This window comes from Megalopta genalis, chromosome 13 (assembly GCF_051020955.1).
Source record: "Megalopta genalis isolate 19385.01 chromosome 13, iyMegGena1_principal, whole genome shotgun sequence".
NCBI classification, from domain to species: Eukaryota; Metazoa; Arthropoda; class Insecta; order Hymenoptera; family Halictidae; genus Megalopta; species Megalopta genalis.
In genome coordinates, this window is record NC_135025.1 from 6,563,895 (window position 1) to 6,577,133 (window position 13,239).

General features: G+C 37.3%; 1 protein-coding gene across 10 annotated transcripts in view; it reads right to left on the minus strand.

The window, feature by feature from the left end:
- Ih (hyperpolarization activated cyclic nucleotide gated potassium channel Ih) overlaps window positions 1-13,239 on the minus strand; it is a 375,005-nt gene that overhangs the window by 17,665 nt on the left and 344,101 nt on the right. For 8 of the 10 annotated variants that reach the window (XM_076525911.1, XM_076525906.1, XM_076525903.1 and 5 more), the window contains 5 exons: window positions 6,246-6,395; window positions 4,426-4,644; window positions 2,777-2,923; window positions 2,568-2,685; window positions 128-416 (listed from right to left, as the gene is read on the minus strand). In XM_076525911.1, coding sequence (XP_076382026.1) covers window positions 128-416; window positions 2,568-2,685; window positions 2,777-2,923; window positions 4,426-4,644; window positions 6,246-6,395 — 923 coding nt within the window. The remainder of the gene's footprint in view (window positions 1-127; window positions 417-2,567; window positions 2,686-2,776; window positions 2,924-4,425; window positions 4,645-6,245; window positions 6,396-13,239) is intronic. The other 2 variants (XM_076525904.1, XM_076525908.1) reach the window with 1 other exon arrangement.

The following is a 13,239-nucleotide window of genomic DNA, read 5'->3' on the forward strand; positions in this document are numbered from 1 at the left end:
GTTCGGACAATAAGTATGATTGAAGTTCGACTTGTCGGACAGTACACAATGTTCAACAAAATCAACATGGAGGTGGGAGTGATGATTGACATCTAGTAGCACACCAACTCGATAGAACAAACCTAACCAAAGCTTATACCTCTCGGCGGCAACGCTTTCCATCGTTCTGCGCATTAGCGGATACTGGTCCAATACGGCGTTGAAATGATCCACCGAGAGGCTGAAGAGATTGCAGTAGGTCTCCGCGCGGACCGAGGCCACCCTCCTCGCGTTCGTCAGCAGGCAAATCTCGCCAAAATATGAGCCGTCTGACAGCGAGGTCGCTACTTCGCCGTTCGCCATTACGATATCGACTATGCCTTCCTGTATGAAGTACATTTTCGAGCCGATCGTACCTTCCTTGATGATGATATCACCTGAAACACGGGCACCACTCGAACGTCATTCGGTCTTCCGTTACAGAGAACCTTTTTCTCGAGCTGAACAAGGTGTCGAGCAAGCTTTCGGACGATCGGTTCGTTCGAGACGGTACGGCAGCATTGAAACTTCCTGTGAAAATGTGTGTCGGTGTTTTTCAGTGTCTCGCGGGTAATTATTTATGATATACGATTCTAAATAATTAATAATAATAAATCGGCCCTCTGATTTTGATTCAATTTAATTACTGCGACCCCTGTTAATATTCGAGCACTTTTTGATACGCAATTAGTTTTTTAGAACTGGGCTATACGACTTTTAAACTCTTTTAATTTTTACAATTTTTTTAAGTTTTGCTATTGCTTAGAATGACGAGAGAAAATAATAAACTCTCGTTTTTTTAGCCTTTTTTATCTGCGCCCATAACGAAAATTTAAAAAATATATATTTAATTTAATTTATATATTTGACTCATAAGTTACTGATTTTCACAAAAATGATTATATTGGTGTCCTGATAGATCACAAATAAACAATGCATCGTTAATCTAATTCCAGATAAACCACTCATTATAGTTAATTCTTAGCTAATGTGTAACATAATGAGAACATGAAAAGCGAAACTTCTATTGCAAGATAAAGTGGAAATACAATGTTTGGGTCACGAATGACCCCAGTGTACCAGTCAAGGGTTAAGAAGCACTTGACAAAAACCGTTCGTTTTAGCTAATCAATACTGCTGTACCTCTCTGAAACAATTGTTAATTCTATAATTATAAATATTATTTATGTTTCCACATCCTCAGTTCAGTCTTACCATCGCAAAATAAATTTTTACAGCGAGCGTACGACATGAGATTGTGTGTGATCAAGTCCCTTTCGTTGCCGATTGTGAAACTTGATTAGCAGTAGAACTACCAAACCAATCAAAAGGATTCTGATTTTTTCTTTTACAATTTCTAGTTTTCTAATATTCCTAATATTCTATCTATATGAAACTTTTAGACAAACTTCTTTATTCAAGCATACATTACCAAGTTTAAGTAAATCAAATATTCTAAATTGTTACAAAATAATATATATATATATATAATAATAATAATATATATATATATATAATATTATATATATATATATATTATATATATTATATATTATTATATCGCGACTATTTTGTAACAATTATTATTATATATATTATATATTATTATATATTATTATATATATTATATATATTATATATTATTATATATATAATATTATATATATATATATATTATATATATTATATATTATTATATATATAATATATATAATAATATATAATAATATATAATAATATATAATATATATAATATATATAATAATATATAATATATATAATAATAATTGTTACAAAATAGTCGCGATTAGGGCTTGGTAGTTCTAGCGTCAAAAAGAGTTTCCCGATTCCTGTATACGACTCACGAACACAACGAATTACACTAAATTCTCTCTAATTTGCCTTGAACTTCTAAACAAAAATAAACAATTTAGGAAAAGAAGATACTATTATCCAAACTTCGTGGCTCGTTTCTACAGTCGCCGATTGTTAACAGCTAAGTAAAACGAGGCTCGTAAGGCTCGAATAATCGTATCTCCTCTTCCCAGATTGTCCATTCTCGTTTACAAGCTGACGGACAATTGTGGAGAATTTACTCTGCTTCTCAAACAAAAGCGCTTCGACCTAGAACATTATAACTCGAGATAGCTGATTGGTTCTAAAAAAGAAGCATTGAAATCCTAAATTCCCGATGAAAGTCTACGCGACAATGCCGACCAAAGCGTCGATCGTCCATGATTTAAAAAAAAAAAAACAGGTCGCCACTGGTCCACGGCAATTGGGCTGCCACGATTTGACATTCAAAGAGTCGAACGCTAAAAAGAGAAGATCACCGTGGAAGAACGGAGGATCAACCGTAGGTGACTCACACGTTCGGAAGACCGCAGAGTTTTTATGCAGCCGCAATTTAGCTCACTTAAGAAACTGTTACATAGATCCATCCTCTGCCAGGAGTCCCTAATCAGATGCAATTAAACATAATGCCACGAATCGGGCTGTTCTCGTTGCGCGTCGAGATTATTCTTTCGGATTAGTCGGCTGACGTGTACCTGGTTGGAAGACTTCGTATCTCAGCTTAGTGACCACGTCTGAGACAAAGTTCGAATCGGCATTGGCGAAGAAGGGCACCGACGCGACCAACGATCTGCAATTGTAGTTGATCACGTCCTGAAAGCGACAGAAGAGAAGACAACGGTTAAAAGGTATCGGGTTCGTCCGAGACCGGACCCGGCCGGCCTGGCACTCTTCCGCGTCGTACTTCTCTGAGTTTCTCGGACAACTCTCCAAGAATCAATTCCTCGTCGAAGAATTTGCCCTGGTAACGGTGCTCGAAGTACTCCGTGATCCTCTGTCTCATTTCCCGTGGTAACTTCCGGTAGGCCATGTATTCCTCTACTTGTTTCACCTGGTTCGGGCAACAATGATTAATCGTAGCTCCTGGGCATTCTTATTATTATTATTATAATATATTAGTAATAACTAATATTATTCATCTTAGGTCTTTGGGGCATTATTATTATTATTATTGTTATTATTGTAATATATTAATAATTACTAATATTATTTATCCTAGCCTTTGAGGCATTAGTATTATTATTATTGTTATTATTGTAATATATTTTAATAATTACTAATATTATTTATCCTAGCCTTTGAGGCATTATTATTATTATTGTAATATATTAGTAATTACTAATATTATTCATCCTAGGTCTTTGGAGCACTATTACTATTATTATTGTTATTATTGTAATATATTAATAATTACTAATATTATTTATCCTAGCCTTTGAGGCATTATTATTATTATTATTGTAATATATTAGTAATTACTAATATTATTTATCCTAGGTCTTTGGAGCACTATTACTATTATTATTGTTATTATTGTAATATATTAATAATTACTAATATTATTTATCCTAGCCTTTGAGGCATTATTATTATTATTATTGTAATATATTAGTAATTACTAATATATAATAATTATAATATTATTCATCCTGGGTCTTTGGGACATTATTATTATCATCATTGTAATATATTAATAATTACTAATATTATTCATCTTAGGTCTTTGGGGAATTATTATTATTATTGTAATATATTAATAATTACTAATATTATTCATCCTAGGTTTTTGGGGCATTATTATTATTATTATTAACTCTTAGGGGCACAGTATTTCAGAAAATAAGATAGATCCACGTTGCTACAGAAATTTTATCGCGTTTTAAATTGAACAAAATTGGTATATTTGTATTGAGAAAGGAGTCACGTAATATAAAACATAATAATAATAATTCAATTCAATTTGTAGCTATAGAGTAGAACTCAAACAGTCCCATCAAAGAGATGGGACAATTTTAATCTCAAAGACAACGCTAAACTCGCTGCTATTTTACGGGAATTGCTCGAATAAATTCATATTACCGAGTTTTACGAGAAAAACTTTACAAAACCGAAACGAATTCGATTTTTTCTCTGTTTCACAATTACGATAGCGAATCGCTATCATTGCTCGTTTATGCTGATTGAACAGAAATTTCTCGGTTCAAGGTCAGCCGAAGATCATGCTATAGCACGTCGTTAGTATTCATGTGAAGCAAAAAATATGCAATGCCGTTTAAACAAATTTAGGCGAGCCCGATTTTTTATTGAAAAAAGATAACAATTTATTAAAATTTAATGTTTCGTCGTTATAGCGAACAAGGAACCGATAAACATTTGTTGGAAACATTTATTTTTTCAGGTTAAGAGAGAAGTGCACGAAAAAAATGTGGGCGAAAGTTAAGGGTTAACACCCTGTATAATTAGATATTTGATAATTATTATTATCGACCAATAATATCGCGATTAATATCGAACGATTTTAATGCATTCGAATATATTCCAACGATTAAATACCTTCTCGCGGTATTGTCTTCTCGAGGAATCAAGAGATTGAATGAGATTCGTCGCATGTCCAAGGAAAAGTGCATAACAGGTAGCACCGCTGATCATACTGAGCATAGTGAGCCACATGTCGGTCAAGGACTGCGGTGGAAACCTTCCGTATCCTATGCAGAGCATGTGCGACATAGCTTTGAAAAGGGCCCATGAGTATTGTTCCAGCCAGAATGAGTCCTGGAAAAATGGAAGTGGAACATTATGTCGGTGGAAACGGTCGCTGTCCAAGCTATACTTGGGCGCGATGTTAAAACCTCTCTGATACCGTCGCTTCGACGTATTCGATATTAAAAATAATATTTCGAAACGTAATAAAGACCAATCGTTTCCATGGCAAATTATTTCGATAGCTCGCCGTCTCGATTTCTATATTTATGATCGCGTGTTGAGCAAAACGTAGAAACCTTGCAACGCGATTTTTAAAAATTTTGTTTTTAAATTGTTGAAACTATGAGGAGTCTTCCTAGGAAAATAATTTTCAAAATTTCTCGATTGCAACACGCGTTATAAAATAAAAATAGCAAGAGGTGTCTGATCGAGTTCAGTCTTAAAATTTTTATAAAGCAACGCATGTCCCTGGCAAGTTTAGCTTTTTAAGAATTTTCTTAATAGATCGAAACAATTTTTGGATTGATCAAATTTCAAACTCAATCATCGATCAAATTTCTTTTCGATTTATCTATGAAATCGCCGTTGTGAGTCCGACTTCTTATTATAAAGGGATTAGGAACGTCAGTATACAGAGTGTTCTATAATTATGGTAACACCTAGAAAGAGGTGATTCCTGAGGTCATTTGAAGTAACTTTTTCCTTTACAAAAATTTTCTCCGAGGCTTCGTTTACGAGTTATTAACGAAAAACAGTGATCAATGAGAGATCTCGTACGGCCGACGCCCCGCCCTCGCGGCCACTGCCGCTGCGTCAGATGGTCGGCGCGTCGCGTCACTGGTCGAAAGGGCGGAGCGCTGGCCGCGCTCGCACTCCGATTGGTCAGTGTTTTTCGTTAATAACTCGTAAACGAAGCCTCGCAGAACATTTTCGCTAAGGAAAAAGTTGCTTCAAATGACCTCAGGAATCAACCCTTTTAAGGTGTTACCATAATTATGGAACATTCTGTAATTTACACAGTTAGAAGACAAGAATCAGTGCGAAAAAGCAGATTTTAGATTTTAGAAACACAATCAGACCTTTTAATTGCATAACTGGAGAAATCTATTATTTCGTAGTCTGTTATATATTTGTTCACCGGCATCGAGTAAGTAGTTCTATTTAGGTAGTATTTATTATACGAAAGGTAAAATATCGCGAGCGCTAAATAAACCGACGACGCTTCCTACGCGCGAAGTCAGTGAACTTCCATGTCCAAGTATAGCCTGTGCAAATATTAGTTGGCTTCGCGTGTAATCGTTTTATTATCCAGCCAGTTTGCACCTCTCGCGCGTCGATCGAACAGTTCTTCTCGTACGAACGAAGCAAGTACAGTAAATTCTCCCTAATTTTCCTTCAGCTGTAAACAAACATTTCGACAATTTTCGGAAAAGAAAATAAGATTGTTCACAATTGTTTACAATTATAACGAAACGAGGTGCAAAGCTCGAATAATCGCGTCTCCTCTTTCCAAATCTCTCATTTTCGTTGACAAGCTGAATAAAAATTAGGGACTTCCTTCACTCGTTTCGACTTGTTTACCGATTCTATTGCACTCGTTCACGCGTCACACCTTAAACTAGAGACTCACAGGTTCGTCACGATCGTCAGGCAGCAGCGTTGATACTTACTTGCAACTCGTTAATGGCCACCCACGAGTTACTAGGAAACCCTTGGAGCATAGGAACCAGGAATTGCAGGCAGCCACTCCAGTGGCCGATTAGGAGCATCATGCAAATCAGGTTAAAAATCCGCATGAACACCGATGCCATATTCAGGAACTGCCAACAACAACGACAAAGGTTTACTCTCGTTCCGTCGCGTGGCGGGCGTTGTTCACACTCCGGTGAAAAAAACTTCTCTCGTTTATCCAAAGCTCCGGTTGCGTAGTGTACAGCAAATAAAGCGAGTGTTGTACAAAAACGCGTCCAAATATATATATATGTATATATTAATTCACTGAATACATTGTCAAAACTATCTTAGTAATTGTTATCGAAAATCTGAGTCAAAGACCAAGTAAACTACCTGATGCTCCGCGGTCCAGACCGAACTCTGTCGTCCGCTGTTTCTCTCGCAAACAAAAGGGAGGAAAAAAAAATAGAAAAAATGATCATCGTTCGGCAACGATCTCTCGAAATACAAAGAAATACACGTTCGAAGAACGAAGAACGGCGCGCTTCGATCGATCCGGACGACGGTTGCTGTCTGAACGGGAGCAAATTCAGTGTATCATCTCTCCTAAGTAGTCTTCGCTGTTCATACTGTTCCGGGTTTCGGTTCTCAGTCCAAAAAAGCATGCTACATTAGAAAATACGCATCACGTGGCACACAAAAAGAACAAGTCAATATAACCTAAAAAACGTTTATAATAATAATGATTACTCTACGAATGCTCTAACAGAAGAAACAAAAATTATGTGTATTACGAGATAATGCACACGTGTACGTGTGCATCCGCATAGTGACGACGGCGGATCAAACTTGTACATCTATACATACACATATACACGCATGTACGCGTACACGTGCGTATCAATCATTTGCACTGCTGGCCAAGATTCGCAGACCCGCTTATAGGCCGGACCTGTTCAGAATCTGTCCGGGCGTTTAAACAAACTGCGGGGACGCCGTATCCGGCAATCCGATTAACTGCAACGTCAACTGCAAACTGTTCGGCTGAACAGTGCGCCATAAGCACGATATGGGAATCTAAGTCCGTTTCTAGGTAACAGAAGCTGGAGAACGCAGGAGTCACGCCGACGAGGACGAGCCGCTTAAAATCGCGAGCTATACGATCTCTGTTCTTCGTAGAGACGACGGTTCTGCGACACGATTTACTGCTCGTAATCTTCTTCGTTGCACATTTTATCCTAGTGCCGTGTCTAACAGGCGCCATTTTATGTCGGAGCGTGATTCGTTCAGTGTTAAAACGTGCTTCGAAACGCGGGGATCTATTTGTTACGGAGTCAAGTATAGTCCTCGCGCGACAAGAAGGCAGCTTCGCGGTTGCGTTTCCCCTTCCACTAGCCGCGCCAGTGGAGCGGCTAGGAAGTGGGGGGAACGCAAAGATGCGGTCTTGTCGCGCGAGGACTATACTTGTCGCCGAGACAAATAGATGCTCGCGTTTCGAAGCATGTTTTAATATTGAATCAATCAAAAGCGACTGATTTATTTTATGAAAATATCGATACCGAAGTTCTTTGAATTTTTTAAACCTTTTTGAAACTTTTCTTTCAACTTTTCGTCAACTAAGAAATTCGTTCTATTATTATCTATGAAAGAATCTCTGTTAATTTTAGCGTTAACGTTAATTTATTCGATCCGTTTTCAGACACGAAACGTTCCAAACGTTGTGTTTCGAACAAAAACGATGCAGTGTTTTTATATCATTGGTTATATACACATACACCGTTTTACATACAATTTGTTTACACTTATCTCGGACGAATTTGTTGATCGGAGACAAAGAAGAAGGTAACAGAAAAAGAGAACATCGTTTCACGATCCACAAAACTTTGAAGAAAAAAGAAATGCGTGTGGAATATATCTGACTTTGCTTGCACTAGCACTTTGGTTCGCTAACAATTGATTAATTCTTTTAAACTATTTCAGTGGATCCTTCTGTAACAAATTATTGGTCACACGTCGGTTTATTAACAAGATTTTGACCGAACAAAAATTACGATGAAGAATGTCATTCTTTCCGTCGAAATCGAAGCAAAATTGAATCCTTCCGTTATTAATGCTTCGAAGAAGTAAACAGAGACGTACAGGAAACAAAATTGTTTCATTCTATCGGAGAAATGACTATAAATAAAATTAATAACCAATTAATAAATCAATTTTACCGAATCGAAATGTTCCGTGTCTGAACGCTTACTATAAATTGACGTCTATGCGACGCCTATGTTCGAGATTAATTCCACAATTGCGTCCACCGATTTCAAACAAAGATTCCGCAAAAAGGAACAACGAATCGTCTGATTGAATCGGACTGTCTAATACTTACGATTACATCGAGATTGTTTCGTTGATCACCGTTTTTTTCGCGATTTACATGTTGAAACAGAATCGCCGTTTCCGCGATTGTTTTCCCGCAGCAATCGAACTTCTTTCCAATTATCTGCAGCGTTCGTTTGCAATGATTTTTTGCCTCTCCGAACGGCCGAAGAAGCACGTCCCATAATTACGAACAGTATTTCGTGCGCGCGCGCGCGCGGCGAGACGTTTTTTTACCGGCGCGCGCGCGCTCTCTCTCTTCGTTAACAATTCAGATCGTTGGAAGCCCGGGGAAAGTAACAACAACACTTTAGCGTTCAAGAAGCGGGCAATTCATTTTTAACACGTTCCGTGCCACATGTACCATCCATGGTACACGCTTGCATGTTTACTTAGTGAACTGAACAAATTGTTTACAAGAAATTTAGAACCGAAGAATCAATTTCCACCGCAAGAATGGGCGTTGATAAGCTTTTTGTTACGTTGTTATGTGTACGAGAATTAATAATCGCACGTAATACATCAAGTTTTAGTAAAATATCAAAGTGTGAAGATTCGAGTAAAAAAAGCTCGGCACGGAACGTGTTAATAGAGCGGCGTGCCAGCTTTTTGCCGGGACGTCCCAGTGTTCCAAAAATCGAATTTCGAGCTTCGAGGTCGATTCGATGGGAGAAATTGCTGCGACGGTACTTTCCACGGCGGAATTCGACAGAGGCCCTTTCGACGGGCCCGGGGAAACGAATTTGAAAGTACGAGCGACGCAAGATTCTCTCGGTCGGCGGATTCACGAAGCGGACCAGTAATTTTTGCTTCGCGCGAGCGTTGTGGCTTTGAATGGCGAGCCAGTCGCTGACGGAACTAATTGAACGTGCCGACAGCAGATTTATTGAGACCGATCAACGGGCTGATTAACGATTCGTTAAACAAGAATGGAATAAAACCGGCGCGATCTCGTTCCTCCTCCTTTTTTTTATCTATGTCCCCTCCGCTCGCCCCGACACACACACGCACACCCACATACACACACAGAGACAAACACAGGCACACAAATGACTTTAAAATTTCGACGCAGCACGTTCATAGAATTATTCATGCAATTCGACCGCGCGCTGGATTTCTGCCGAGGGCGATTTGAAATTCAGAAACGCGGATCAAGTCGATTCCGCCACGTTTTTCTTTCCGCGCGGCGTGCTCCGGAACACTCCGGGAATCGTTCGCGAGCGGCGCGCTTACGTTTCTCGTTTTTTTATCCTCGTCGCAGAATATTTCCTTCCCGTCCGTCGCGTTCGAATTCTTGTAAGGAAAACGCGAATGTAATAAGCTTCGGATCAGCGCGACGATTTCACCCCGGTGAAACGATGCTCGTCTCGTCGCCCTTTTTCTTTTTTCTTTCTTTTTTTCTGTTTTTTCGTTCGATGCCGGGGGCTTCGTTTTTTTAGCGTATTTAGGTCGGATATACAATTGAGAGACGAGTCGCTGCGAGGCCGTTGTTGCTGGCGCGGCATTAAAAAAAAGAACAGAGAAATGGATTCGAGTTGGCAATTCTACGATCATCTTTTTATTAATATAAATAATAATAAGTAATATAAATTGCGAACTTTTCCGTTTACTTGAATTTCGACGAAGAAAGCGTTCTTTTTCTATTTTCTGTATCACTTCGAAATTATTTTATATTTTGTGTCGTAATATTCTTGTCTTTTATTTAAATAATTTTACTCCGGGTTGCGCCCGTGTACAATTGCATAGCCAGGCCACTGCAGGTCACTTTCATTTTATATTATTGATAGGACATTTTTCAGCTTTCTTAAATAATCTCGATTGTTAATGTCCTGGTGAGAAAAATAGTGGATTACTCAACAACGCGTCAGGTTAATTTAATTACATCGTACGTCGAATCAATATCTGCACTACCGGCGTTATTTTTTGTACCCTATGCTTTATATGCTGCTATTTTTATACTGCTACCTCTGTTATGGATGCTTCAATCCGTATCATGTAACATTTATTAACTATTTAATAATGTCTCGAACCTTAAAGACGTACATGCATGTATAGTGACATTTTGAATTTATCTTCGTAACAACGTCCTCGTCGAAAAAGTTACTACGAAAAATATATATAGCATATTTATATTATTATTATATTTTAAATATATTATAATATATTATAAATTTATTATATATATATGATACTTCGATCTTGATATATTTTCATATTCTTATCTCGATTTCGGTGGCTTCAAATCTGTTTTAACAGTACATCTATTAATTAGAAATCTATTTTGCAATTATCTGTGCAAGCATATTATCTTGATTACAATGTTTCGATTGAAAAATTAATTCTAAAGTATATTTATGATATACAATTTTCAAATCACGTTCTTAGTTCTTTATATTTGTCAAAAAATGAATACATTAATGATAAATATCTTTTCCAATTATATGCAGGCATATTTTATCTATTAATTGAACAATTACTCTAAATCGTTTTTATAATATTCGATACTGAAACCATTATATTAGTGCTTCTTTGTCAAACAATTAATACGTCGATTGCAAACACTTTTCACAATTGAACATGTATATTTTAATTATTTTCAACATCTGAATTGAAAAGTCATCTCATTTTACAATTTCATATTGTACAACGTTAAAATCTCCAGATTAATTCTTTTAATTCTAATTACTTCTTGATATATAAGAACGATATTAAAATCACATATATTAATGATATAATATATTATTTTATATTTTGTATATATTATATATGGTATTATAATATATTATATATTGTATATTATTATATATATATATATAATAATAATAATTATATATATATATATATATATATATATATATATATATAATAATGATAATAATTATATATATATATATATATATATATATATATATAATAATAATAATAATTATATATATATATATATATATATATATATAATATAATAATCATACATAAATATGATATATATTATATATATCATATATTATTAATAATATTATTATGTAATATTATATACAACATATTAATAACAATAATTATAATTATATATATATATATTAGTGATTCTCATTTGTCTAACATTCGACATACTTAAAAAACAGCCCCTCGTCCAACCATTCCGTGCATTCAACAAAACGTTCGCACTGCAAAGTCCGCAATAAAACCGAACGACGGCGACGAGACGCGGTAATCCGATCCCCGTTTAAACGTTCTTCAGCGTCGCGGGGCCCGTCGCACTAATCCGTGCGTTACACGGTTCATCCGGAAGTTAATCGTTTCCCCAGGAATCCAACGACCTAGAAACAAAGAGTCGGCAGCAGGGGCAATTAAGCCCGGCCGAATCTCGAATTCGGTTTCTCGTCCGGCGGTGTCCGCTGCGCTCTCCAATCGATCCGAGGGGGGGCTGCTAGATTATCTAAGGATCGGTATCAGGTGGTTCGATGAATATGTGCGTATTATCGTGGGTATGTACAGCACAGGTTCGCGTTATCGTTTCCCGGTTTCGCCTTGTCGGAAACGCGCGCGGCGAAAGGAAGCCCGATCGCGGGAAACGATCTCTGGACTCCGGTAATCCGCGACCAATTCTCGGCAAGTTTTCCAATTTGAGCCGCGGCCGGCCCGATACTCTCTAGGACCAGGGCCTGCGTTACCGTTATCATCATCATCATCATCATCATCGTCGTCGTTCTTATTGTAGCTTCGTTTCCGGCCGGCATCGTCCGCCATGCTTGGCCAATCGGCTCGGCGCCGTCTGATTGCATTGAGACACTGTGTCCGCCCGAGTCGAAGAAACTGCAACTTCGACGCGTTAATCATCCCCCGAGGATAACGAACTACCCGATTCTGCCTCGGGCCGGTCCCCCGTTCATCTTTCGGCTCTTTTTTCTCATGCCGCGTCGCGGGAGAAACTGTTCCTGCGCCGCGAGTTCGCTCGTTTGCTGTCGAACGCTGTTCGCTTCGAGCTCGAAGCGATTTTAACTCTAAATCCGAGGCAGGTTTGTTTGATTCGTAGTGTTTTCATTTTATTCGACCAAATTTGTACGACCAAAAAGTGTCTCCGCTCTTTCATTGCGCTCGGAAAGAGAAAATAATTCTATTCTTTTTATATTGTATTCAGAAAACCGAAATGTTTCTGTTCTTTCGCTGTGCTCGGAAAGGGAAAATAATTCTATCCTTTTACTGTATTCAAAAAACCGAAATATTTCTATTCCTTTGCTGTGCTCGGAAAGAGAAAATAATTCTACCCTTTTATATTGTATTCAGAAAACGAGAAACGGTTTTTATTCTTTCGCAGTGCTCAAAAAGAGAGAATTAATCTGTGCTCAGAAAGAGAAAATAATTCTATCCGTTTACTGTATTCAGAAAACCGAAATGTTTCTATTCTTTCGCTGTGCTCGGAAAGGGAAAATAATTCTATCCTTTTACTGTACTCAAAAAACCGAAATATTTCTATTATTTTGCAGTGCTCGGAAAGAGAATATTATTATTATTAACCGAAATATATTTCTACTATTTTGCAGTGCTCGGAAAGAGAATATTATTAATTATACTGTATTCAGAAAACGGTTTCTATTTTTTCGCAGTGCTCAGAAAGAGAAAATA